This window comes from Mytilus californianus, unplaced genomic scaffold (assembly GCF_021869535.1).
Source record: "Mytilus californianus isolate M0D057914Y unplaced genomic scaffold, xbMytCali1.0.p SCAF_7, whole genome shotgun sequence".
Lineage (NCBI taxonomy): Eukaryota > Metazoa > Mollusca > Bivalvia > Mytilida > Mytilidae > Mytilus > Mytilus californianus.
In genome coordinates, this window is record NW_026262723.1 from 57,234,664 (window position 1) to 57,262,633 (window position 27,970).

Here is a 27,970-nt window from a genome sequence, read left to right on the forward strand (position 1 = left end):
CTTGATAAAAACAAACAATTCTCTTTTAAATTGGAAAAACGTATCTTAGAACATCCAAACGGATATTGTTTGTTAAGTACTGAAGCGACATTCCCGGGTGTAAACAAACTTTGTAAGTTCACAACTAGAGCGAGAGGTAAATTCCAGCTATATACCATGTTTAGTTTAAAATTTCATTTCTATTCAATATTGTGAATATATTGAAATTTAAATGCAAATACTCTGCTGCGCAAGCTTATTTCTATTGCCAAGAAAATATGTTTTACTTCTAAAGGCATGTTAGAACACATTACCCACTATTATTAAAGATGTGTAATGGTGTATCTTACAATTAATTAGCTCATTTTTTGTGTGCAACTTCTCCCATTTTAAGCAAAATTACATTTAAAATAGAATTGTTCTTTTAGAATGTTGCTTAATTGTCTAAATACTATTCCTCGGGTAGGGAACCAAAAAGAGAGGTTTAAGATACCAAAAAGATATTCAAACTCATAAGTCATTGACAAAATGACAATATAATGGCAAAAAAGCAACAAAAAGACAAACAACTGTATAATAAACACATTATAGAAAACCAAAGACTTGAGTTACTCCAACCCCATCAAAAACCTTGGGTGATCTCAGGTGTTCCAGAAGGGTTAGTAGATCCTTCTCCTCATGAGACTTCCATTGTGTTACTCCTATAAATTATGTTGCTGATTTATATCAACTGACAAGGCATCACACAATAGCAGATGGATAATTGACTCTTACCCTAAGATATCGCTTCATTTTCGAAAACCATCGGTCTTGTTAATATACATTGTAGTCTTGCCTACCACATTTTTTCATGATAAGACCCTTTCAGTGTGATTTAGAGTTTGTCCCTGGGGAATGCAACACCCCTACATATAAGAAATCCTTAAATATCATAAAAAATTTTCAGATTCCCACCCCTAAAGCATAAATGCCTTGATCATGTTGATAAGACCCTTCTAGTTCACCATCTGTTTTGTCCTTTTGGATCACGTTCTGCCCCTGCTATTTGTCATTTATTGTAGAGAAAATGTTCATACCCACCGCCTTATATTGTTAATTGTTAAATATATATAAAAGAAATCAGAAACCATACATCTTTTTTACCGCCATCTACATGTGTATTATAAAACATTTTTCAAATGTAAGTGCACCATTGATTTAGCTGTGTTGAGGAATAGGGTCATACTTGACCCCCTAATGTCATAAATATGTTAAATAAATGTGTAACCCGAATAATTTAGTCCCTCCATGTGATCGACTCTCCCACTCGCGAGGGCCTGAAATCTTTATACAATAAAAACGCGTCATGAATCCAGGATTTTGATTGGTGCTCTCTGTGAGAGAGAGCCAATCAGCTAATAACTCAATGTTATCCAGATAGATAAATACTGAGCTAATTCCGAATGATTATTTGATGATTTTATTATTGACATGGCCTTCAGGCGTTACTGTAGCCATTGTAAAGCAGTGGAATATAACGACTGAATTATTCGGGTTAAATAAATGTGAAGCAAAGTATTGTATCTGTATTTCACTTTAAAATGTACACTTGTTCTTCTTACTCTTCAAAGGTTGTACATGTATATGGTGTGTTCATATTGTGCTTAGACTTCCTAACAAAAAATCCACTGTTGGATTAGATAAACATGTTTATGTTTTCTGATAGATACTTCATTATATACATTTGTACAAAAATGTACATGTCCATGTTTACAAAACCAGAAAAAGAAGTTTTATATCATTGATTTGTTTCTATTACAGAATAATGGATGAGTTCAGACACACTTTTGTTAGACTATGTAGAGACAATCATACAGATCCCCCAGATTTTATAATTCACCAGTTAAAAAGGTATTTTAGATGTCCATACCACTTTTATGCAACATTTCTGGATTGTCAATTCCCTGTTTCAGTATCTAAAGGTCTATGGGTAATTTCATTGTTTGTACTCTAAAATGAAAATAATGCCATTTCATTGGTTGAATTTCATTGTTAAGGATATCTTTAACTAATTAACATTTTGGTGTGTGCTTACGAAAATGTTACCCTGATTACATTAGATTCTAAAATGGTGAATTCCAATCCATGATCCTGAGCACATGCTTTGTAGCATTTCCAGTCTATATGAAGAATTATGATAATTTATATCTGCAAACCAATGTAAAATTATTCAATGGCAATACCAGTGTTGCAAAGTAATATTTGCTGACATCATCATGATCATTCTGTGATTTTATTATTCAAAAAGTCATGAAAGTTTGACCAATATTTTAATTAAACTTTGCAATGACATCAGTCTGTGATTTGATCATTTAAAATAATCTTTCATTGTCTATGCTTTTTCATGGCCAGTAAATTCAATGTGCATCCTTTATGTAATTATTGAAATACAGTGTGGATATTTTAATTCAATGAACTTAGTAAATACGATAAATATTGTTTTGTTGTCTCATTGACATATATTCCACATCTTCTTTCATGTCTTTTATCTTTTATACATATCTAGGCTGATTATGAACTAGCCAATTAGTAGTCCAAGATTGCTCTGACAGGCTGACAGCCATTTTAGGACTGGTTAGGACTTCAGAGTGCAGTCCATTTAGAAAACATGAAAATTGTCGACCCAGATTTTGAGTAGATAAATCATTCAAGTCCTAAAAAAGGCTGCCAGACATCAGAGCAATCTTTGACTGGCCTATAAGTTTCTACTGGTTGCAGTTGATCAAATTAAAGTCTCAAAATAATATGTATTAGGAGATCCATAAATCATTTAATCAGTAAAACTTTTGATTTGCATGTTTTTATTAATTGATGCTCATATTGTGAAAAGTAAGGCAAATAGCACCAAACACACATGTGGGATTAGACATGCAATAATTCTCTAATTTCAGCTTTGAGAACACATCAAAAAGAGGAAAGGCAATCTTAGATTTGTCTACCAATAGTTTGTCTCCAAAACCATGTCACATTTTGGGGAAAGTCATTGCAACAGATAGGACATTTCTAGAATACAAGTTTGCAGACTGTATGCTGAGTGAAGATGGTATTTATGTGACTTATAACAAAGAAAGATAGAAATGAAAACATATACTGTCAGTGACTGTGGATTCATTATCACAAATTTCGTGTGAATATGTGAACCACAAAATTAAATAACTAACAAAGTTTAAATTTCCTATACACGTAGGCTTGTATGCAAACTTTAGCAAAACCACAAAATGAAATACCTAAGAAAATACAATTTTTCCTCAATCCACTAAAATAAGTACATTGTACTCAAAAAAATAAATGAATCCACAGTATTCATAAACATAAAATATCTGAATAACAGTAAACAAACTAAATATTACCACTTGAAAAGTTTCTTGACCCTCTCAAGTACGATGCTGAAACCTTCTAAAGACAATACATGTAGAAAGTGAAAAAGTCATCTTATAAACATGATAAAAAAATATCAAAACAGGAAATCACAATTGAAAAAAAATTAGTATTAGTATTAGTATGTATAGTGTATTTTTCAACTACCCTGAAAACAAGAATTAGAAAAAATGTTGAATAAAAAATGTCCAACAATACCAAGGAGATATCAGAATTGTACATTTAAAGTTTAAGAAGGTCCAACAATATTCCACAAAACACCACACAGAAAACTTAAGATTGGACAATATATATATACTCCACCAAAATCAAGGGGTGAACTCGGGTGTTTCAGAAGGGGAGCAGTTTCTGCTCTGCTAGAAACATCTGTCATGTTACTCATAATCAGACATCATGCAGGGATAAAAAGGTAGATCTCTTGTCTTTAAAATTTTAGTATGTCTTGAACATGCATTAAATATTTGTCACTAGATGTTAAACCACCAACAATCGATCAATTAAGATTTTAGCAAATTCACAAACCATTTTTGCCTGTAATTTTTATAAACCTATTAGTATGTTTAAATACAAACAGTTTTATAAAGACAAAGAAAGATAAAAAAAAAAAAATACCTATAAAAACAACAAAAATAATTATAAAAAGAAATATATCAGAATCATGAGAATACAACACAGAAGAAGTATTATTTACTGCAATAAAAGCTAAAAGTGAACTCAACTGCATTGAAAGGGTAAGCAGTTCATGCTTCACAAGTGACACCTTTCGTTTTGCTTGTAACAAGTGAAATACTCTAATAAATCCCACTCAGTAAAGGGGAGGAGAAAGCTTCAGTTACCATAACATATAAAGGGTCGTCCGTGACAAATATTTTCTGTAACCATGCCATAAAGAACCTTGCACTCAGGTGTATACTAGAACTTGAATTTTTTGGAAGAAATATAGATTGAGTGTTAGTTGCGTAATATCTGGTGGCAAATATTTCATTCATACTAAAGACACTTTTAAAAAATATATTGCCAGCAAATATGATGCAACATTAATTCTATTTTCTAATGTATTATTATTTTTTTAAGCTGTGAAAGGAATTTCAAATGGATTTGCACACAATTCTTACTGCAAAAGTCTGGATATGAAGGTTGGTATTGTTCATTTTAGTGAGTTATTCTACTGTTCAGAATAAAAAGTTTATTGATATTATTGGAGAAGATATTTATCACTTGCTGAAATAGACATCCACCGTAAGGGTTCTTTTGTTCCAAGGTCTGTATGGAATCAGTTCCAAAGTTATGGTACTTTACCTAAGGGCTATTCCATTAAAATGTATGTAGGAGGATAGGAAGGGAAGTTTAATTATTGAATGTGGGTCATGGGTCTTTTTTCAGTATGCTTCTATTACCATTATGCAAAATTATCTATAACTGGTTTTTGGTTGTAGGGATGTTTTGAAAGTCCCTTCCTACCCTCCCACATACGTTTTAATGGAGGGATAGCCCTAAATGACATAATTAAGAGATTGCTATCATACATGATGTCCTTTCATATAAAAGCATTTCAAAAAAATTTGTAAAAACTTGTTTGCAAGTTAAAACTTCATAAGATTTGAAAAACTTGTTTGAAAGTTAAACCTTCAAAAAATGTTCTATTTTAGAGTTTTAAGAAAAATAGCTTCTGTCGATTAATTATTCATTGAATATTAGTTTTCATAGGGCTCAGGCAAACCACAAGTATGCAACAGAAGACAAATATCCATTTCCACTTGCATGTAGAAATTGTCAAAACCACTTTAATAATCAAGGAAGTACCCATTAAAGAACAATTTTCCCCAGTCCACGAAAATTGGTACTCACGAATATTAATGAATCCACAGTAACTCATTCATGTATATCATTCAGAGCTACACATCCTACTGTTAGCTTCTGGTTTTATTAGCTAGTGCAGACAAATTGGGGAACTTCATGAAAACATTTACTGATGTAAAGTAAAAGATATGTGTTACTATATATAGGTGGATAAAATCATATTCATCTGCTATACCTTATTAGTAGTAAAATTTTGCCTCATAGGCATGTTCTTTTCACATTACTCTTTAATATTTATGTTTTTATCTTGTAGGGAAACAACATCAGAGGAGCTGGCGCAGAAGCCTTGGGGAAAATGTTACATCATAATCAATCATTATTAAAGTATGCAAATTCATTCTTATATTTACTGTTGAAAACTGATTTTGCATCAAGCAGATTCTATGATAATTTTTTTTTAATTTAATGATAGCAGGGAGGATTGTTTAATAACACTTGAATTAACATCATCTTTCGCAGTTATGCATCATATATTTACTGCTAAAAGCAAGCTCCAAGCAAGCTACATGTATTTTGATACATTAATATGGCATATGCTTCAAGCTTGATTTAATTTGATTTGAATTTTGGTGTTTTAACGCCACTTTTAAGCACCGCTTTTGGGCTATTTCATGGCGGCCAGTTTTTATTGGTGGAGGAAGCCGGAGTGCCTGGAGAAAACCACCGACCTTCGATAGGATAACTGACAATCCTAGTCAATTAAGATTGGAGTCGAGTGCACCCGCACGAGCGGGGTTCGAACTCATAACCTCAGTGTTGACTGGCTAGTGATTACAGTAGTAACTACTTAGACCACTCGGCCACCAAGGCCCCTCAAGCTTGATTTAAAAACTTAATATATGATCTCTTACTTCACCAAAAAATCTATGTGAGACTCAGCTCATAAATCTATTGTTGACTCTAACTTAAGACATTCAAGTCCACCGGACCATCACAGTTCTGAAATCTTGTAGTCCAACAAAATTATATTGAGTCATGTAATTAAGATATAAATAGATGGATTCTTAGATCATCTAAGTAGGCAAAGGATTAACTTTGAAACTGGTTTCAAACAAAATATTCATATGAGATCATACTTTTAACAATGTAGAGATATAGAACTACCTATTAAAATTTGATGATACATCATCATTGCTTCCTCTAGAAACTGGAAAGAAAAAATAAGAACAGAATTAAAGGATGAAGGCATCACCATCTATGATGAACTTTGCAAAATATATCACAACTTTTCAACAATTTTTTTCATTTTTATCGAGCCTGCGACTTTTGTCACAGAAAGCTCGACATAGAGATAGTGATCTGGCGGCAGCGTTAACTTACTTCTTAAAAGCTTAATATTTCAGAAGGTAGAAGACCTGGATGCTTCATACTTTGTATATACATGTAGATGCCTTATGATATGAAGTTTCCGTCTGTCATATGTCCATTGTCCTTGACCTCATTTTCATGGTTCAGTAACTACTTGAAAAGTAAAAAGTTAAGATTTTTTGTAATGTTAATTTCTCTCTTATTATGAATAATAGGATAACTATATTTGGTATGTGCTTACCTTGCAAGGTCCTCATGCCTGTCAGAAAATTTTCACTTGACCTCTACCTCGTTTCATGGATCAGTGAACAAGGTTAAGTTTTTGTGGTCAAGTCCATATCTGAGATACTATAAGCAATAGGTCTACGATATTTGGTGTATGTAATGATTGTAAGGTGAACATGTCCAACTGGCAGGTGTCATCTGACCTTGACCTCATTTTCATTGTTCAGTGGTCATATTTTAGTTTTTGTGTTTTGGTCTTTTTTTCTAATACTGTATGCAATAGGTTAACTGTAATTGGTGTATGGAAATATTTTAGGATGTTCATGTCAGTCTGGCAGGTTTTTATTTGACCTTGACCTCATTTTCACGGTTCATTGCTCAATATTAAGTTTTTGTGTTTTGGTCTGTTTTTCTAATACTGTATGCAGTAGGTCAACTATATTTGGTGTATGGAAATATCTAATGATCTACATGTCAGTCTGGCAGGTTTTATTTGACCTTGACCTCATTTTCATGGTTCATTGCTTATGTTAAGTTTTTGTGTTTTGGTCTGTTTTTCTTGAACTTTAAGCAATAGGTCAACTATATTTGGTGTATGGAATGATTGTAAGGTGCATATGTCTGTCTGACAGGTATCATCTGACCTTCACCTCATTTTCATGGTTGATTGGTCAATGTTCAGTTTTCCTGGTTAACTTTTTTTCTTAGATACCTTAAGCAATAGGTCAACTATATTTGATGTATGGAATGATTTTAAGGTGTTCATGTCTGTCCGGCAGGATTCAAATGACCTTGACTTCATTTTCATGGTTCATTGGTCAGTATAGAATTTCCATGGTTTGGTCTGTTTCTTTTATACCATAAGCAATAGGTCATCTATATTCTGTGTATGGAGGGATTATATTAAAGGTGTACATGTATTTCCGGCTTGGTTTATCTGACCTTGACCTCATTTTCTTGGATTAAAAATGTTAATGTGATACTTCTAGTAAAACTTTATATGTAGGGCTATCAACATAAAATCAATGGTCAGTATAGTAGGCTAGACATTTCATCGTGTACACTCTTGTTAATCACAAAAAAAAGAATGTCTGATGATATTTAATTTAGTATAAAATGTAAATTTCATTTCCTTGTCTTACAGATTGTGTTTGGAATGGAATGCCCTTGGCATGTTAGACAACTCCTTTTCACTGTTCTGTGAAGGACTTGGGTCAAATGAATGCTTACAGGCTCTGGACCTTAGAAACAACCAGATCAATCATGACTGTGCCATTGAATTAGCAGCTAACTTAAAGAGAAACAAAACTTTAAGAGCTATAGGTAAAGACTTTGTAGAAAATTGGTCTATAGATTGAATGAAATATTATTGACTTTCACATTTCATATAATATGAAGTTTTATATGATAATGACTATGACCAAGGTTTTAGTAGAATGAAAATAATTTATTTTGTAAAAGCTGTATTACAATCAGGGCTTCACATAATTTTAACCTTTAAAGTTAGGAATTGAAAATTGTATTGAGTTAAATTCCCTGCATTATTATGGTTTTCTTTTACTTCAATCAGAAAGTAAAAATCTCAATGTTTTTAGTTGACCTTTGATAATTCTGTTTACCCAACGTAATTTGATTTAGTTTCATGTTAAGTTACATTCAATCTTGGCATACTACATGAATAAGCATCCGTGCTTATCATTTGAAAACTGGTACATGTATAAATGAAGAATTAATCTCAGACAATAAGCTGGTTTTAACAAGCCATAGAATTTTATAAAAAATTTGCTTGAATAAATGTTATTACCAGACCTGCCAACTATCCCAATTTATGGGGGATATCCCCCATGAGAGGTGTTGAGTTGAATTTTGAAATTCTTTATTTTATAAACTGAACGCCTCAAAACATGCGCCTGTCCCAAGTCAGGAGCCTCTTGCCTTTGTTAGTCTTGTATGTTTTTTAATTTTAGTTCATTTATATGTTTTGGAGTTTAGTGTGACGTCCATTTTCAGTGTACTAGCACACAATTTTATTAAGTGGGCAGCTGAGGACCACCTCTGGGTGCGGGATTTTCTCGCTGCATTGAAGACCCATTGGTGGCCTTCGGCTGTTGTCTGCTCTTTGGTCGGGTTGTTGTCTTTTTGACATATTCCCCATTTCCATTCTCAATTTTATTCAAATGAGTTAAAAGGGTATTTAAGCATATACATACTCATTCGAACAATACAGTATATGTAGTAGGTTAAAAACATTTATGACAATAAAAGAGGAGCATAAATTCCTCTTCAGCTTAAAATCCCCCATGGAGATTTTGAAAAGTTGGCAGCTATGTTATAACTGATTTGATACATACAATTGGAATGGTGAAGAGAAAAGGGAAAGTATAAGATAAACATGATAAAGTTTGGTGCTTATTTATTCCTGTAAAATGGCAGAAAGTGTCATTATTGAATGATATATTTTTTGGTTACTTTTTTAACGTACTAAATGTAGACCTTTATGAATATGACTATATAAGCAAAGTTTTCATGAAGCATTTTGATTGTGATGTCATTGTAGTGATGTCATAATGACAGTTCACCTAATTTAATCCCCAAAAAAACTAAAAGCTAATTTCATTCACACTTTGGCTAAGTTAATACAGGGTATAAGTGTCGGTCAAAAAGATTTTTGTCAGAAGTAGGTACACATGTAGAGCTCTTTATTTTTGTCAGTGTTCTAAATTCATTGTCTTTTACATACTGTATTACAAATACTATTAAAAATTTATTAAACTTAAACCACAATGTTTTATGAAAGCATATTGATTCAAATTTTAATTCTGTATATTTTAGAAAATTTCAAATAAAATTTATTTTAGGGCTATTATGGCACCAATCCTACTTTGTCCTTTTGCTGTTTTTACACAAGAAAATCAGAAGATGTTTATTCCATCGAATAAATTTTATTTTTTATTTTCTTAGAACATAAAAATTATAACAACTATTATTTCAATTAGGTTTGTTTTTTATTTATACAATTTTTTTAAAAGTAATTTTTTCTTTCTAATGTAATAATGTATATTTATCTAGATCTGAGATGGAACAATGTGGGTCTATTAGGAGGAAGAGCTATTCTAGAGATGTTACACACTAACAAAACTGTTTGCCGACTAGAGCTTGCAGGAAACAATATTCCTGGTGATATACTAAAGTCTATTGGTAATTTAAAAAATAATTTATATCACATTGTCTGTAGTATAAATGAATGCAACACTCATAAATATAGTTTATATTGGCATTTCAAAACTTGCTGCCATCAAATTGTGTCTCAATTTTTTCTGCCATTAGGTTTTATATACTGTAAATTGAGAAATTTTTTGCAATGTTTTTATTTTTGTGAAAATTGCAGCTGGAAAGGGTTCGCACAAATAAAACTGAAATTGCAATAATTAGTCTCACACTTTTTACCATTGCTCAATGGTCACAAAAATAAATAAACGCAAAAATTTCTTAACTTACAGTATCATAAATCGTGAGAATTGAGCCCCTACTTCAAGTAATTTGAGAAACTAGGTAAGATACTGCGTATATATAGATTCTACCGCTGATCGAGTGTGATACAATATTTCTCCACTCGAGACATAAATTTTCAAACTTAAAACATGAGGCTTGTTGAGTGTTTTAAAAATTTAGAATTTAACTGTCGATTGTGGAGAAATATTGTATTGCATGAGATTTGGTTGTGCAATCTGTTTCTTTATTGATTTTTAGACAAACTTTATCTTTCTTTTCCAATGATCTGCAAAAAGATGTGTTCTTTTTATGTGACGTCATCAGGCATGGTTGCCTTTTCATGATGTCACAATAGCAAATATAGAGAAAATACAAGAAAATTTGACGTCACAATTGAATTTTGACCATTAAAGAACTGATAGAAAACAAACCACACATTGATTATAAAAAAAATAATCAAATGGTTGGGGAATGTATAAATTGGTTGAGAATAAGAGAAACAAATTTATACATTTATTGGATCAAGCTTTCCAACATTCCAATTGTTAAAGAATTTTTATAATAGATATGAATAAAAGGATACATAGGATATACACCAATAAGACTTCAATGGAACCGAAAAAATAAAAAGCAAATGTCATCTACTGGCTGTTAATCTGATACATGTCTCATTAAGAGGGTTGTAGTTGATAATTTTAAGTTTGTATTCATGTAACTTTCATTTGAAAATTGTTGTATTTCATTTGTACAATAGAAATTTTCTTAGATAAAAAAATGTGATTTAAATCAGATTTACCAAATTTTATAAAGAAATGAGCTTTACAGCTTATATTGGCCTAAATTGTGAATCTCGTTTCCTGTTGTTTAAGGCTGATAAGTTTTCATTAGATGTTTACAACAACAGATATCCACTTTAGGAAGATTTTAAAGTTTCTGTTCAACTTTATGATACAGAGACTCAAAGATGTGATAATTGCTATTGGTGGCATCAGACTGACAAGAGCTTGAATTTGTAATATGATAAAAATGTTTTTTGATTTAACAGAGACAGCAATTGGACAAAATGAAGACAGAGCAGTATTGAGTGAAGATCACAAGAAAAAAATGCAGATGCTAACAAAGCATGTCAAACAAATAGAAACTGATAAATCTTTACAGGTAATTTAAGTAACAGACAACATAGACTGACATCAATTATGCAATTGTCATGTGACCTGATTTCTGAAAATCACATCTCAGAAATGTATGTAACAATTTTCATCAAAATTTATTTTTCAAATTATTTGTCACATTCTCAATTATAGTTTCAAACCAAAAGCTATACAACTTATATGTATATCAGGGATATATGTACATTCAAACTATCAAACAACATTTTGAAATTCAAAGGGATACCAGACTATAAAATTGACATAACATTAGATCAATAATTCAGAGGATCTTTAAGAAATTTTCATACCTATGTCGTATTTTGAATATTTTCTTAAATTAGACATTTTACATTCTTGTTGACAATAACTGAACCTATTTAAAAACAGATGCATTTGTGTGCAATAATACCTTTAAATATATAACTTTCTTATCTTATCATATGTTGTACATTTCCAAAAAATTAAATGCATCTTCAATTACACCTTGGTTACATAAAACACATACTCTTTCATTTCTTGGTTTTTGTATAAATCAACCATGTTAAATATTAAGTTTGTGTGAATAAAGTCCATTCTTAGTCAAAAATCTAATACATTGTGGTGATAAGCTTTTCGTCAAATAAATCTATAAATGAAAATCAATTTATTAATAGTACATTTTGGTGCTGCATCTGAAGTAAAAAATTCTTACTTGAAGAAAATGGTCAATAAGCCTTATAAAGCACACATTATGGAAAAAATTTTGTTACTTGTCAATTAATATATATGTAGTAATTTAATTTCACTCTTCTTATATATTTTTTAGATGAATGATCTCATGGATACTATTGAAAAACAAGAAGATGTCCTCAGGAATACAAAAAGGTATATTTATATAATGTATATAACATGGAAATATTTTCTCGCATACAGAAGTATAATTTATTTTCATTCTTACAACATAAGCTATGAAATATGAAAATATAAAGTGATCTGCAATTGATAAGCAACCATAAAACATGAAAATTAAAAGTTTTATTCAAACTGAAATATAATAAACATATACAAAAAAACAGTATTCAACTATTATATAAAAATGAATTGGTTCAAATGATATGCTTTAAATTGATTTAAAAAGTCACTACTTTTTTCAGAGTTATTTTAACATTTCTTCCTGCAGTTTATTATAAAACTCTCAGAAGACATTTATTTACTTTTCATTAAATCACGGTGTAGAATGGTAACGGACTTATCGGGTTTTTGTCGGCGTTTCCGCACTAATCGGGTACGGCAACGGACTTATCGCGTTTTGTTTCCAGACAGTGTGACACAAAATGAGCCGAAAAGAAGTCGTTATTGTTTATGTTTATATGATCACGGAAGGCACCGATGATCTAATTTTGCAAAATTTTTCAATTTGCCTAGGTACCACTCTTGGTTTTTATACGCCCATTTACGGGACGTATTATGGTATACTGTTGTCCGTCTGTCCTTCTGTCCGTCCGTCCGTCTGTCCGTCCGTCGTCAACATGTCGGACATTAACTCAAAAATACTTTAACCAATCTGCATAAAACTTTGGTGAATTGTTTATATCTATTGACGTGAGCTCCCTTTCGTTTTTTATAAATTTCAGATTTTAAGTTTCCGAGTTATGGGGTTTTATTCATTATAAAAAGGGGGATTTTCCAGTTTTCGGACAATAACTCATGAATGCTTTCACCAACTTGCAAGAAATTGTGGTGAATTGTTTATATCTATTGTCATGATCTCCCTTTTGATTTTTATATATTTTAGATTTTACGTTTCCGAGTTACAGGGTTTTATTCATAAAAAAAGGGGGATTTTCCAGTTTTCGGACAAAAAATCAAAAATGCTTTCAACAGTTCTTATGAAACTTTGGTGAATTGTTTATATCTATTGATGTAAGCTCCCTTTAGAATTTTATAAATTTTACATTTTACATTTCTGAGTTATGGGGTTTTATTCATTAAAAAAGGGGGGATTTTCCAATTTTCGGACAATAACTCAAAAATGCTGTCAGCAATTCTCATGAAACTTTGGTGAATTGTTTATATCTATTGGTGTAAGCTCCCTTTACATTTTCATAAATTTCTAATATGAATTTGAGAATTAATTGAACTGTATTTGTTTATAGTCTGACAACAGATTTACTAAGTATTGCGCAACAGCACAGTGTATTGCACAACAGCAAGTTCTTTGACTAAATTTATTCAGAAACCTATAATATGTCAAATATTTAATTACAATCCAAATTCAGACCTGTATCAAGCTTGAATATTGTGTCCATTTTTGCCCCAACTGTTCAGGGTTGGACCTCTGCGGGCGTATTCAGCTGCGCTCAGCGAAGCAGTTTATTTCAAAGAGCTCCACACTAAACAGGACAACCGGCCGAACACAGCTACTAGTGGTGTGGTTTCCGTTCAAATACACAGTATATTAGAATGTGGACTTTTTGTGCTCCTTTATTTCATGCAAAATACATATTAGAACCACTTGTGTGCATTCAAAAACAAAAAATATCATATATTAAAGCTTTTTCAAAATTGCTTGGCAGCGGACTAATCGGGTTTCCCTAAAATGACATGTTTTTTGGCAAGGAACTGTTTGGGTTTATTGAGCACAGGACTTTTTGTGTTTTTATTGTTTTAACAGGGTAAAAAATGATGTTTTCGTATTTTTTGTTTGTTTGGGAAATGAAAAATAAAAGATTTTAAAAACCCCATTTGACATCTTGTGCTAGAATATACAAGTCTGGAACTTATCACGGACAAGTGTTTTTTTCCATCTTGATTTTTACATTATGATAGAAAATAAAGGGACATTGAGTAAAAGTACACCGGTATGGGGTAATATCGTATGCAACGCCAAACAAAACACAAATGGTCAAGGAATAAGGCTTTTATTTCTGCTCTTTCCCAGATAAACATGTGCAGATCTATTGATGGATGTTTCGAAAAGACACATTCATTCCGGCGTAATAGAAAAGACAGGTTAATATTAATGTCTCTCGTTTAAATGCAAGGCTAAGGGCAAGGATGTTAAAAACAATCAGCAACATTCAATTCAATTTTAGCCTATTTTACGTTACATGATTTATATATCTAAATATATATATTCATACCAAGTCTTCTTTCGACGTATTCATAATGATGCATGTATGAGTGAAGCTTTATGTTTCAGTCATGAAAAACAATTGTTGATGGAGCCGGTGAATAACTGTGACAACCTAAATTATTAACCCATTTAGTCTTAGATGCATGATTGTTTTATTAGTTGTTAGTGGCTTTGAACCAGTTGTCAGTTAACTGTGAGTACTCGCAGATCTGTTCCTAGTGTCTTTTTGTTGTTGGGATGTACAAGTACCCGGCCACGTCCACTTGTATTTTTGTCCATCTGATGAGTTAAGCCTTTTTCAACTGATTTTTATAGTTCATTCTTATGTTGGACTGTTCTACCACTGTCCCAGGTTAGGGGGAGGGTTGGGATCCCGCTAACCGTGATGTTTAACCCTGCTACATTATGTATGTATGTGCCTGCCCCAAGTCAGGAGCCTGTAATTCAGTGGTTGTCGTTTGTTTATGTGTTACACATTTGATTTTTGTTCATTTTTTTATATAAATAAGGCTGTTAAAAAGTTCTCGTTTGAATTGTTTTACATTGTCATTTCGGGGCCTTTTATAGCTGACTATGCTCATTGTTGAAGGCTGTACCATAATTATGACGTCTTGAAAGGCTATTTATTATATTTTTTCCTTTCTTTGACGCCTTACATCGTCGCAGAAGGGCATCAAGGAAAAAATTTAGAATTGCCTTCCCAGACGTCATAATTATATGGACTTGAAACCTTAAATTCCTGCTATGAGGACGAGATACTGATAGAATCCCACACATTTGTTTGTGGATTAATAAAATATATCATTGCGTGATGTGTGATTAATGTATAAAGTAAGAGGTGATTAACCCAGGCTAAGTAAACACATAGACTGACTGAGAAGATAGGAGTCTCCATATTCATTTGCGCACAAAAAGTCCGGTGCTAATAACACAAAAAGTCCAGTGCCACTAATTTTTCAAATTAACCATCATTTAAGACCTTAATAGTGCATGAAACAGTACCGAAAGGGAAAATGTCTACATGTAATGAATAATAACCAAAAATTTACTTGGAAAAGAAAACAGCATGATTAAAACACGCTTCAATTAGGCATCTTTCCATGAAAAATGATTGTTTTCAAGTTCGGGTACCACCTTGGTGGAAACAATTTGAAATAAATCGTAGCTTCCCATGAATATATGATTAGCTAGCCAGCAAAATAAATAATTTCCCCATTCTGTGACATCAAGCTTATTTGGAAATATCAATTCTGCTTTAATACAAGTTGAAAGAAATAACCACTTACGCCAAATTTGTCATCTGAAAACGCGATAAGTGCGTTGCCGAACCCGATTAGTGCGGAAACGCCGTAAAAAAACCCGATAAGTCTGTTACCATTCTACACCGTGTAAATGCTTTTTTTTATTAGAACAACTACTCAGCAAGTGGCACAGTTACAAGAGGCTCTAGAGGAGAGGAAATCATCATTCAATGCATTAGCTTCAAAGTAAGTTGAAATGAAAGAGAACTATTTTGAAAATATTACATTATTCAGTTTCCAATTGCCTTGGTATTCTTGTTATTGTCTGCTTACCTTTAGTGTGGGAATTTTTGTGTTAAATCTAAGGCCTAAACAAATGAATACATTTGCAGTTGCTGCTCTTCTGCTAAGCATGCAGCTTTCAGAAGTACGAAGAAAGACTAAAAGATTAAAGTCAAGAAAATTGTATTGAAACAGGGGAACATGTTTTCTTGTAAGCAGATACCTGATTTTTTATGTGCTCTATGCAAAAAATTACAAAACTCAGTCAATTTATTTTTCATACAAAAAAAAAGCACAAAGTACAAATATTACTAAAAAAACAATTTTAATGTAGAAATGTGTAATTTGTTACATTAAAATTTTTATGAATAAAACATATGACAATATCATATTATAAATAATAGGACATGGAAAAACATTGATCATACAACAACCAAATAAAATAATATTGATAAACAACAGCAATCTTCTAATACTAGTTTACCAAAATTAGTCATTTAAGGTAGTACCTAACACTACAGGGAGATAACTCTGTAAAAATCAGCTAAACGTTTTAATTACGTTGTATTGTTAAGGAAATATTAAGCTTCTCAATGATCAAAATTAGTGTTTGTCAAACTGCTATATAACCAAAGAAATTTTTCTGATAAAGTGGTTGGTTCAAATTTTTTGAAATTTTTATATTTTTGTCAAAGGGTCAAAGTAAACATTTTGTCAAAATTTTAGGAAAATTAAACGAGCCAAATTAATGTTAGTCAAGGTGTTGGGTACCACCTTAAATGATAAATAAACACCAAAACCATGTGGCAGACTCATAATTATAATGAATCCAGACTTGTTGTGAAAGAATTCAACAGTTTTGAGTTATGCCAAATAAGAATAGTTTACAAAGCATAAAACTGCTTGATTTATTAGAATCTAAAGGACTATGGGTTATTCATTGTTCTTACCCCAAAATGTAAATAACTGCATATCATTGGTTGATTTTCGATTGTCTCTGACATTTTTTAACCAATCACAGCATTTTGGTGTATGCTTTTGAAAATATTACCCAGAATGCATTTAATTCTTCTACAGCTAATTGAAACCTGGTGTTATCTGGTATAAACCTGAGTTTACTTTTATGATTACAGATTATCAATGACAGAATCTGAACTAGCTTTACAGGAACAGAAAACACATGATGTAGAAATTGTAGTAGAAAGACTAAAACAAGAACTATCAGGCAGACACAGCTCTCATAACGAGGACCTGAGGAAAGAACGAGAGGTAAACATAAAGCTTTTTCAATTGATTCATTAAATTGATGCTGAATGCTATCCGTTTGAGCACACAATGAAGAAGGCACACTTAAATTCCTTCTGCTCTACTTATAAAAATCAGTTAAGATTGAGTTGCTGATCACTTTAATTGATATCGTTTTGAATATGCATAAAATATATGCCAGTGGAAATTAAGCCTGCAACGATCAAAATATCAACATTTAATAATGTATTGATAGTTTCCCAGGAAATTGTCTGACATCTTAGGGTAGAAGTCAGATTATAATAGAATGTCAAAATAAAAAAGAGGTCAGCATGCTCAGTATGGCAAAAAAAATTAAAAATCTTGTTTAATGCTGTGGTTATTTTTTAAAATTTATATTGTCCTAAATATGCATGCAATAAATGCCAATAGACGTTAAGCCAGCAACAATCAATATGTCATCTTTAATTGATAGTTTTCCAGAAAATTTTCTGATATCTTATTAGAAGTAACATTATTAGAATATTTGTTATACAGAGACAACAATGAAAAAGAGCTCAGTATGGCCAAAAAGTTGACAAATCTTGTATAATACTGTAATTATTTTTTACTATAGACAAGAGCAACAATGGAAGCACAGCTGCATAAAGAACTGTCAGAGTCTAGTGATAAAAATATACAATTACAGGCCAAGGTAAAGTAATAAACTACAAAAGAGAACTGATGCTCACAACTATAATACTGTAAATTCAGAAATTATTGCGAGGTTTTTATTAATGTGAATAATGCGACTTGGTGATTATTGCAATAATAAGAACTTGCATTCTGGTATTTGTTACATATATCTGTTTGCAGATATTCCTGAATTCGCAATAATTAATCTCACATTTTTGTCTATTCTTCAAAAATCCCAATAATACATTGACGCAATAATTTTTGAATTTACTGTAATAATTAAAGGTATGTGAGCAAAGCTCAAAAATGATACCCCTGACCCTTGAAAGACCATGATTTGACCAAGATGAGGTGAGCTGCTGGTTTAAATATTGACATTCTTTGAATACAGCAATTACAGTGACATATTATGTTAAACACAAAAATACTGTGAACAAGGATATTTTCCAAGGGTTGTTAGTTTCATGATTTCCATGCCTAATTTATATTATTTGGGTTAAATTTGCTTATCAAAGTTAAATCTGTCCTTCACATCTTTCTTAAAAGAGAGGCAGATGAACCATTTTCTGGACGTTGAGATTTGGCCTTTATTATTGTGGGAATTCCATGTTTACACTTATTGGAACTCGGGTATTAATTACAAATGTGTTTTTAAGATCTGCGAAAAAGAGCTTTATATATTCAGGAATTTCAGATGAAACCCTCTCCCACCCCTTCTTAAAACAATTTGTGTGATAGATTATTTTTTGTGTTCACAAAAATAACTTCATCACAAAAAAATCCACAGTTACAGTAGCTTAACATTCATATTCAGTAATTGTATGTATTTATTGCTATTTTTATATCTTTTCAGTTGGATGATACAGAGAGGAAATGTCGTCTGCAACAAGATCAGATCTTTGAACTGAAGGAACAGGTCACACATTTACAAGCAGAAATCAAAATTAAAGGTGCTCACTTTGAAGGTATGTAAAACACTGAAAACTCTGGTTAACTGCAAATTAGAATTAATAGCAGTAAATAGTGTATATTAGTTTAAGTGCTATTTGATTTTTGCATTATGACTTCATAAATAGGTATATGCTAACTTTCATTTCCATTTGATTTATAAACAAAAAAGCTCATCAAAGATACGAGGCTTATAATTTTGTACACCAGACACAAGTTGTGTCTGCAAAAGACTATTCAGTGATGCTCAAATCAAAAATGTAAAGGCAAAAAAAAGTACGAAGTTGAAGAGCATAAAAGGCAAAAAATTCCTAAAGGTTTTACCAAATACATATAAGGTAATCTATTCCTGGGGTAGAAAATTCTTAGTATTTCGAATAATTCAAAGTTTTGTACTTTCAATTTTAAATACGATAATATCAATGATACCTCATGTCAACACAGAAGTGCTGACTATTGTGCAAATTATGATTAAAAAAAACTTTAAATTTGCATTTCTATGGTGGTTATTTTTAGAAAGTTAACCTGAATAGTAATTGTAAATAATCAATTGAAATTTAATGCATGGTAGGGTTAAATAAAAAGTGCCTTCAAACCCTTGCCATTTATACATCTATTTCTGGAACAGCCCATAAAATATATCCTTTTCATTTTAAACTAAGAATACAATATATATAGATGAACCTGTTTTACAGAAAGATTACAGTCAGAAAGAAACAGACACAAAGAAGATCTCAGAGACGCAGAACAAATAAGACAAAAAGAGGTATAATTTGAAATAACATGTGTTAATTTATTAAAACTTTATTTTTCAAACTCTTCTTCTTTATTCAATTTGATACAACAATTTTTTAAATGACAGTACATGAATTTTCAGAAAACTTTTATTTTTTAAATCCACTTCAGGCTTTTTCAGAATTAATTGAATGGGGGTGTCGGAAGGTACTTCTATTAAAATTTGATGGATGGTGGCTATTTTAGACAGATAGCCTTAATAATGAATTAAAATTTTATGCATGGCAGGGTTAAAAAAAACGTGCCAATCAACTATTTTTAGAAGAGTTATGCCCCTTTGAAATGTTAATTATATGGAAAATTGCATTGTTAATGCTCTCATGTGTACAATTCTTGTCTGATTTTTATGAAACATATATCATAGGTTTATATCAGCAATGTCTCGAATAATTTGAAATTCAGTGCTGATTAATTATTTTTAAAAGAGTTTTGCCCCATTGAAATATTAATTATAATGGAATCTGCATTGCATTTGCTCTCAAGCTTTCATTTCTCTAAGATATTTATAAAAAGTTTTAAAGAAGAAAAACACAATTTTTTTAGTTATTGCCCTTGGACAGATAAAATATGTGCAAGGCAGGGGACATTGGAACTCTGTTCTTTTATTTTATGGCAGCAATAAACGAATTTTAAGATATAAAGATACCCCAGCAATTAGATAATTTGAAAAAATTGAGCAGATTATGTTAGCAAATACTTAACTTTCTAGGTGACATATTGATCAGTTGTCTGGTCAAAGGAAATAATTCAAATGTTTTAAGAGTAGCGTCAGCCATTGCAAATGCATTATAGGTTATCACATTGGTAAGAAATGCTGCATCACTTCTTAAGAACTCTGTATTAAAAAGTAATGTGGGGTAAAAGCCTGTGAGACAGCAAACCAATAATGATATATAAAGAAAAGAAAAAGGGGGATTACATCTTCTAGTGATATGCAAAAAAAAATGGTAAAATTTTTCATTGTATTATCTTTTCATACAAACTCATGCAATTCTGTGAAATTACTTTTATTTGAGTGCAATCTTTGTTGTCTATGCATAATTCATTGGTTTGTAGTTTGTGGATTATTAAATTTATTGATTCTCTTAGACAAATGAATCTCATTATTATATTTTTCTTTATTCTAATGAATTATGAAAATTAAGATCTGATGTGAATTTATATTTTTTCCACTAAGGGCAGTTTTTATGAAATAATCCAATATTTTAAAATGCCATCAATTGTAAATTGATAAGTTATATATTGATGGATATTTCTGAAAAGAGCTTTCAAAAAGATCATACACAATTATTAATGCACTTCCAGGTATCCAGAGTGAGACAAGATGCAGATGAAGTTGAAGCAAATCTAAGGGAGAGAATCCAACAGCTAGAAATGACAAGACTTGAGTTAGAAGAAGAAATAAGTAGACAGAAAAATCATAACATGTCCAATAAACTACAGCATGAAGAACAGCTTACTATCGTCAAACAAAAATTCCAGTCTGAGGAGGTAATTTACAATGAATCAGATGATGATATACGTATATGGACCACCAAAGGATTTTCTGTAAAACAAGGAAATATTTAGGTCAATGAAGGCACTTTTTCAGAGATCCCACCACTGAAATCATTTTTTCTTCTTTTATGTTAAAAATATGTCCTAAATCTATCTGTTCATAGAATTCCATATGCAAATGTTTTTAAAAGTACCCCAGAAAGTTTTTTCTAGAACAGCCGTATTAAATCATTTTGAAAAAAATGGACTTGGAAAGGTAATTCCAATGTGTAAATCATACAGAAAATTATGGCAATATTTCAGAATATTTACGATATTGGACAACACTGTAATATTAAAAGTCAGCTACATACACAGACATTCTATCGAAATATATTTATTATGTGTTGGCTGATTAGATTACGGCAATTCTGTTATAAATTCTACTTTTACATCCTGGTATTTCTACTAATCATGTGATTAAATTATATAAATTATATCCCGGTATCTCTACTAATCATGTATTCCATCCTGGTATTTCTACTGATCATGTAATGAACATACAAACTTGAACTTCTACTGAACATGCGATGAACATACAACCTTGAAATTCTATTGATCATGTGATCCATCCTGGTATTTCTACTGATCATGTGATCAGTGATGATACTGATTCCTGAAAACTTTTGAATTTTGTTTTTTTTTTTACTTTAGAAATTAGTATTTTTAGTTAGAAGTCATGTTCAAATGGAAGTATCTTTCTCATACATTTTTTAAAGAGACTTTTCTTCCTGTATTTCCGCTTTAATAAATAAATATTTTCTTTTCCCCCCAAATAATAACTTTTGTAGAATAAGAACCTTTTGAATTACAGAATTGTATATTTTTTAATTGTAAATCATTTACCCAGGAAAACAGATATAGTCAATTAGAAGAAAAGTTACGTGTGACACAGTTATTGAAAGATGAGGTGCAGTCACGATGTAACCAACAGAATTCCACTGTTAGTGATCTAACATCTAGGAATAGTACACTAACATTGGAAACAGAAACAATGAAGAAAAGAGTGGAAGAGATGCAGCAGGTTAATATAACTTATATATGATAAGATTGAGCAAAATACCTTGCCAAAAAAAGCCAGTCAGAAAAAGGGTTGTATTGTTTTACATCCCCCCCCCCTTTTTTATTGATATTTATAATATATAATATAAATTTATTCGTTCAGTGTATGTTTACTTGTTTTTGTTCATATGTCTCTTTGATTGAATTAAGCCATTTCAATTGATATTTTATAGTGTGTCTTTCTATGTTGTAATGTTACACTACTATTTCAGGTTAGGGTGACGGTTGGTGCCTGTTAAAATGTTTAAACCCGCTGCATTTGTTTGCACCTGTCCTAAGTCAGGAACCTGTTGTTCAGTGGTTGTCGTTTGTTGATGTGGTTCATAAGTGTTTCTCGTTTCTCGTTTTTTATATAGATTAGACTGTTGGTTTTCCTGTTTGAATTGTTTTACACTAGTCATTTTGGGGCCCTTTATAGCTTGCTGTTCGGTGTGAGCCAAGGCTCCTTGATGAAGGCCGTACTTTGACCTATATTGTTTACTTTTTACACATTGTGACTTGGATGGAGAGTTGTCTCATTGGCACTCATACCACATCTTCTTATTTCTATTGTATTAGCATTTTATAATTAAATACCATACAAAGGGAAATTTTCATGTATGTCCTATTTTTTGCGATAGACATTTGACCGCAAAATTTCGCCTATGCAAATGTTTCATTGTCAATTGAACTGCATTGTACAAGGCTATAAATAGATATATAAGAAGATGTGGTATGAGTGCCAATGAGACAACTCTCCATCCATTTGACATCAGGCTTTGTTTTAGTTTTATAAAATTAAAAGCAAAAACCCAAATGTGTAAAGTTGTTTTATCAATACTGGCTAGTTCATTACCAAGGGGGAGGGGGGGCTTTTTAATTTTATAAAACTAAAACAAAGCCTGATGTCAAAATAACCTGATATATGGGAGTTGAAAACAATAACCTGATATATGGGAGTTGAAAATAATAACCTGATATATGGGAGTTGAAAATAATAACCTGATACATGGGAGTTGAAAATAATAACCCGATATCTATGGGAGTTGAAGATGAAAGAACATCTAGAGTTTAGGTTGTTTGACAATTAATGTGGAATTTGTCAAAAATACATCTATTATTAAGTTAGAATTATGTTTACATGAAATGTAAAGAAATGAAGAATTTTTTTATTTTTTTTGTTTTATCTCGAAATATATCTAATTTTTATGCATTTCAGTATTTAAGTTATAACAAAAGATATATTTTTGACATCTGAAATCCAAAATATATAGCAACAGTGCAAAGCCCCAAAGGTGTAGTCATTTTATCAATACTGGCTAGATAAAGTTCATTACCAGGGGGGGGGCTTCATAAACATGTGATTTATTTTTATAAATGTTCAGAAAAATTATCTTTTATTAAAATATTTGTCTTGTTTTGCATGAAAAGATCCAAACAAATTTTGGTAGTTAAAATATTTGATTATTACATTGATATGATAATTTTGTTTTTAGGAACTAGCTGAAAAGAATGCAGTAACTTTTGCTGAAGTTGGAAAGGTTAAACTTGATTTGAATCAAGCATTAAACAAACTTGAAGCAGAGAGAAAAGTGCAAACAGAATTAAGGGATCAACTTTCTGATTCAGATAGGAAAACATCTGGTAATTCATTATTAGTAGTATGGATAAACGTAGACATAGGCTATACATTAATATGACAGCCATCCAATAAAAAAACCAGCAATGACTTTTTAAAAAAAGATTGCATAAATAGATGTGATTTTTCTCTGTAGCGGAGGGGGCATTAAGTTTTACCCTTGTCTGTTTGTCCGTCCCAAAATTGGTTTCCGTTCTTTAACTTTAGTTTGCCTCAACCAAATGTTATGAAACTTATACACAATGCTTATTACCACAAAACACAGATCAAGTTTGAATTTGGGTAGCGTCACTTTTACCATTCTAGAGTTATGCCTCTTTACAAATGGAAAAATTGCTGAATTTATCGTTTCTGTTCTCTTACTTTAGTTTGCCTGAAACAAATGTTATGAAACTTATATGCAATGCTTATTACCACAAAACATAGATCAAGTTTGAATTTTTGTTGCCTCACTTTTACTGTTCTAGAGTTATGCCCCTTTACAAATGGAAAAATTGCTGAATTTTTCATTTTTGTTCCCTCACTTAAGTTTGCCTGAAGCAAATGTTATGAAACTTATACACAATGATTATTACCACAAAACACAGATTAAGTTTGAATTTGGGTAGCGTCACTTTTACCATTCTAGAGTTATGCCTCTTTACAAATGGAAAAATTGCTGAATTTATCGTTTCTGTTCTCCTACTTTAGTTTGCCTGAAACAAATGTTATGAAACTTATATGCAATGCTTATTACCACAAAACATAGATCAAGTTTGAATTTTTGTTGCCTCACTTTTACTGTTCTAGAGTTATGCCCCTTTACAAATGGAAAAATTGCTGAATTTTTCGTTTTTGTTCCCTCACTTAAGTTTGCCTGAAGCAAATGTTATGAAACTTATACACAATGATTATTACCACAAAACACAGATTAAGTACAAATTTGGGTAGTGTCACTTTTACCTTTTTTGAGTTATGTCCCTTTATAATCATATATTCAAGGGGGGGCATCATCTGTGTCCCAAGGACACATTCCCCATTTATTTGCAGTTAACATTTGGATACAGTCTGGATTGAAATAATTTTAAACATCTATAACTTTGTCAGTTTGTCATAGAAATTTTGGAATGGTATGGTTTATCAAGATGAAAATGGATCTGTTATAATTTAGAGATAGAAACTAGTTGCCCCAAAATTGAGTCTGCAATTTCCATGTTGTCTCTATAGACGGCACTATGGTGTCTCACAGCCAGACCTAATAAAGCCCTACAGAGAAATATTGTACTAGAAATGTACTTATGTACTTTATTGTTTGTCAGAGTAATCAGTCTGATATGGGAAATTCAAAATATGAGGTCCATATTAGTCCCATTAACTTTGCAAAATGAAAATATAACATCATGAACAAATTAGATAATTAATTCAAAACTGTGCCATAGAAATGATTTTCTGTATGGAAATTTATCCCAAAAAGAGTGTAAGGTCATTTTAAAATTTTTAAATTTATTGATCTACAGTACTCTTATTTACTGTAAATTCAGAAATTATTGCGTGCATTTATTATTGCGATTTTGTCATTTTAGACTAAAATGCGATTTTAATTTTTGCTATATTGAGAAAAATCCTGTTTAATTCATATAAAGAATTTCAAAATGTGAGTTTTAATTATTGCGATTATAACCCTGTTGCATTTTTCGCAATAATAAAAACATCGCAATAATTTCTGAATTTACAGTATATGTTCTTGTCATTATTGCAGAACAAATTTTAAGATATAGAGAAGCATGTGAGGAGAAAGATGCAGAATTAGACAGTTTAAGAAGACGTCTCAAGTCTCGTGAATTAGAAGTATCCCATGTCCGAGAAGAAGAATCTCAAAGAGCTAAGATGCTACAAATGGCTGTATTGAACTATTGTCAGAACATACCACAGTCAACAATGGAATCATCATGATCAAAATGAAAAACATTTTAAGAAAACAATGTTGAAATTTTTTGAAAATAGTTTACTTCCTACACTGGGATATGTAGAAAGAAGTGAGATGAAAAGAAGTTGTTGTATGATTTTAATTATTGTATAGTAACAATATTTTTCATACAGAACGTAGTCAAAAGTTAGCTTGCAGTAACATATAGTATTGCACTATCATAAATTAAGCATAAAATTAGTGATATCATCAGTGACAAAAATATGTTTTAAAGAAATTTTCAAGCTTTGCTTTACAATAAAAGGGTTATTCCATGAATATTGGTAAACAGTATTGCTTGTAGAATATAAATTGCACTTCCCAAGCTGATGCAATTTTAAAATCTACTTTGGAAAATGTTCATGCAATACCCCTAAAGGGATCCGATATAATACAGTTCTAGCTCAATATTATCCTATTTTATTTTATCTAATAAGTTTTTGATGAATATTTATTTGTTATTTAGAATTCATCTACCTTGATTTATAGAGAAAAAGGAATACAGAAATATGTACTCAGAGTTGTGGTCAATTAGCTATATAGAATTATGGTTTCTTACAACGATTAATGTCATAAAAGTTACAAATAATAGCTATAAATGGTATTTACTTAAAGATTTGAGGATTTATAGTTACATGTCATTGTAATATTTTTATTTTGTCTCTGCTTTTTTTCTAAATGTAGAAAGACATTTTTAAAATGATGGCAGATATTTTGGATCTATTTTCTGGAATTACAAATGGTATACCTCTATCATAAGTAAGCATACATGTATGCTTTCATGAAAAATCCAAAATTTTATATTACCTTTGTTTAAATATAGCTGTATTTTCTAGCGAATCAAACAAAATGATGACCACTATTTGTTTTTTGTTTTCTTAGAGAATCAAATGATAAAATAGAAATCTTCTTTCAAAATAAACTAAGTAGTACTTAATTTGTAGTTGTATTTCTGATAACATACACAAATTTTCACTATTTTTCTCTCGCCTGCGACAAAAGCCGCAGAAAGCGAGACATAAGGATTGCTTTTCCAGTGACGGGTGTGGTGGCGTCAACAATTGTTAAGTTTTCTGCCTAAGTTATATATAAGTTTGATAGGAACTACTTGTGATAGATCATTGATATTTATTACAACGTTGCATTACTATCAGTACATATCAATTTGACGACTATTTCGAGACCCTGCCCCGTAGGTCATAGTCCAGCATCTTTGAATTAACTAGAAATTTTCAATGTTAAGTTTTCTGCTTAAGTTAGTTTGATAAAAACTACTTGTGATAGATCAATGATATTTAATATGAAGTTGCATTACTATCAGAACATATCAGTTTGATGCCTATTTTGAGGACCTGCCCCCTAAGTCAAGGTCCAGTGACTTTGAATTAATTACCAATTTTCAATGTTAAGTGTTCTGCTTAATTGAGTTTGATAGGATCTTCTGGTGATAAATCAATGATATTTTGTATGAAGTCGCATTACTATCAGTACATATCAGTTTGACAACTATTTTTAGACCCTGCCCCCTAGGTCATGGTCCAGATACTTTGAATATTAAGCAATTTTCAATATTATGTTTTCTGCTTAAGTTAGTTTGAATGGATCTTCTTGTAATAGATCAAGGATATTTTGTATGAAGTTGCATTACTATCAGTACTTATCTGTTTGACGACTATTTTGAGGCCCTACCCCCTAGATCATGGTCCAGTGACTTTGAATTAATTAGCAATTTTCAATGTTAAGTTTTCTGCTTAAGTCAGTTTGATAAGAACTACTTGTGACAGATCAATGATATTTTGTGTAAAGTTGCATTACTATCAGTACAACTCAGTATGTCGACCATTTCTAGGCCTTGCCGACAAGATCACAGTCCAGCGACTTTTAATTAATAAGCAATGTTGTTATCCATCAGATTGTCTTTTTTCTGAATTTTATGTGGACAGGCGAGACATATCTCTGTGTCAACAGTTTACTTTTCTTTATATGAATTACAAAAAAAAATATTTTTCTTTCTTTCTGAAAGACATGGGTAATCCCTGAATTTAAAAAAAAGGTAAACATCAATTAAGTTTAATT

The 27,970-nt window shown here is 31.2% G+C and overlaps 1 protein-coding gene across 2 annotated transcripts; it reads left to right on the forward strand.

The window, feature by feature from the left end:
* The first annotated feature begins 67 nt into the window (after positions 1-67).
* Positions 68-27,874, forward strand: LOC127707829 (leucine-rich repeat-containing protein 45-like). 2 transcript variants are annotated; one of them, XM_052212581.1, is made up of 18 exons: positions 68-136; positions 1,780-1,869; positions 2,910-3,061; positions 4,471-4,532; positions 5,510-5,580; positions 7,934-8,112; positions 9,859-9,987; positions 11,327-11,439; positions 12,238-12,296; positions 15,957-16,034; positions 17,204-17,339; positions 17,932-18,009; positions 18,844-18,955; positions 19,634-19,704; positions 21,039-21,224; positions 22,120-22,293; positions 23,807-23,954; positions 25,688-27,874. In XM_052212581.1, exons 2-18 carry the CDS (start codon positions 1,784-1,786, stop codon positions 25,879-25,881), a joined length of 2,028 nt encoding a protein of 675 aa, XP_052068541.1. In that variant the 5' UTR covers positions 68-136; positions 1,780-1,783; the 3' UTR covers positions 25,882-27,874. The 2 variants fall into 2 exon arrangements, with proteins under 2 accessions (XP_052068541.1, XP_052068540.1); XM_052212580.1 differs by having other exon boundaries at positions 85-112.
* The last annotated feature ends 96 nt before the right edge of the window (positions 27,875-27,970 follow it).

What these genes read in the sequence shown, in the direction of transcription:
- LOC127707829 (XM_052212581.1), top strand. Translation starts at nt 1,784, where the DNA reads ATGGATGAGTTCAGACACACTTTTGTTAGACTATGTAGAGACAATCAT. An exon ending in ATAATTCACCAGTTAAAAAG is followed by an intron (nt 1,870 to 2,909) that starts GTATTTTAGATG and finishes CTCTAATTTCAG; the next exon opens with CTTTGAGAACACATCAAAAA. An exon ending in CAAAACTTTAAGAGCTATAG is followed by an intron (nt 8,113 to 9,858) that starts GTAAAGACTTTG and finishes ATATTTATCTAG; the next exon opens with ATCTGAGATGGAACAATGTG.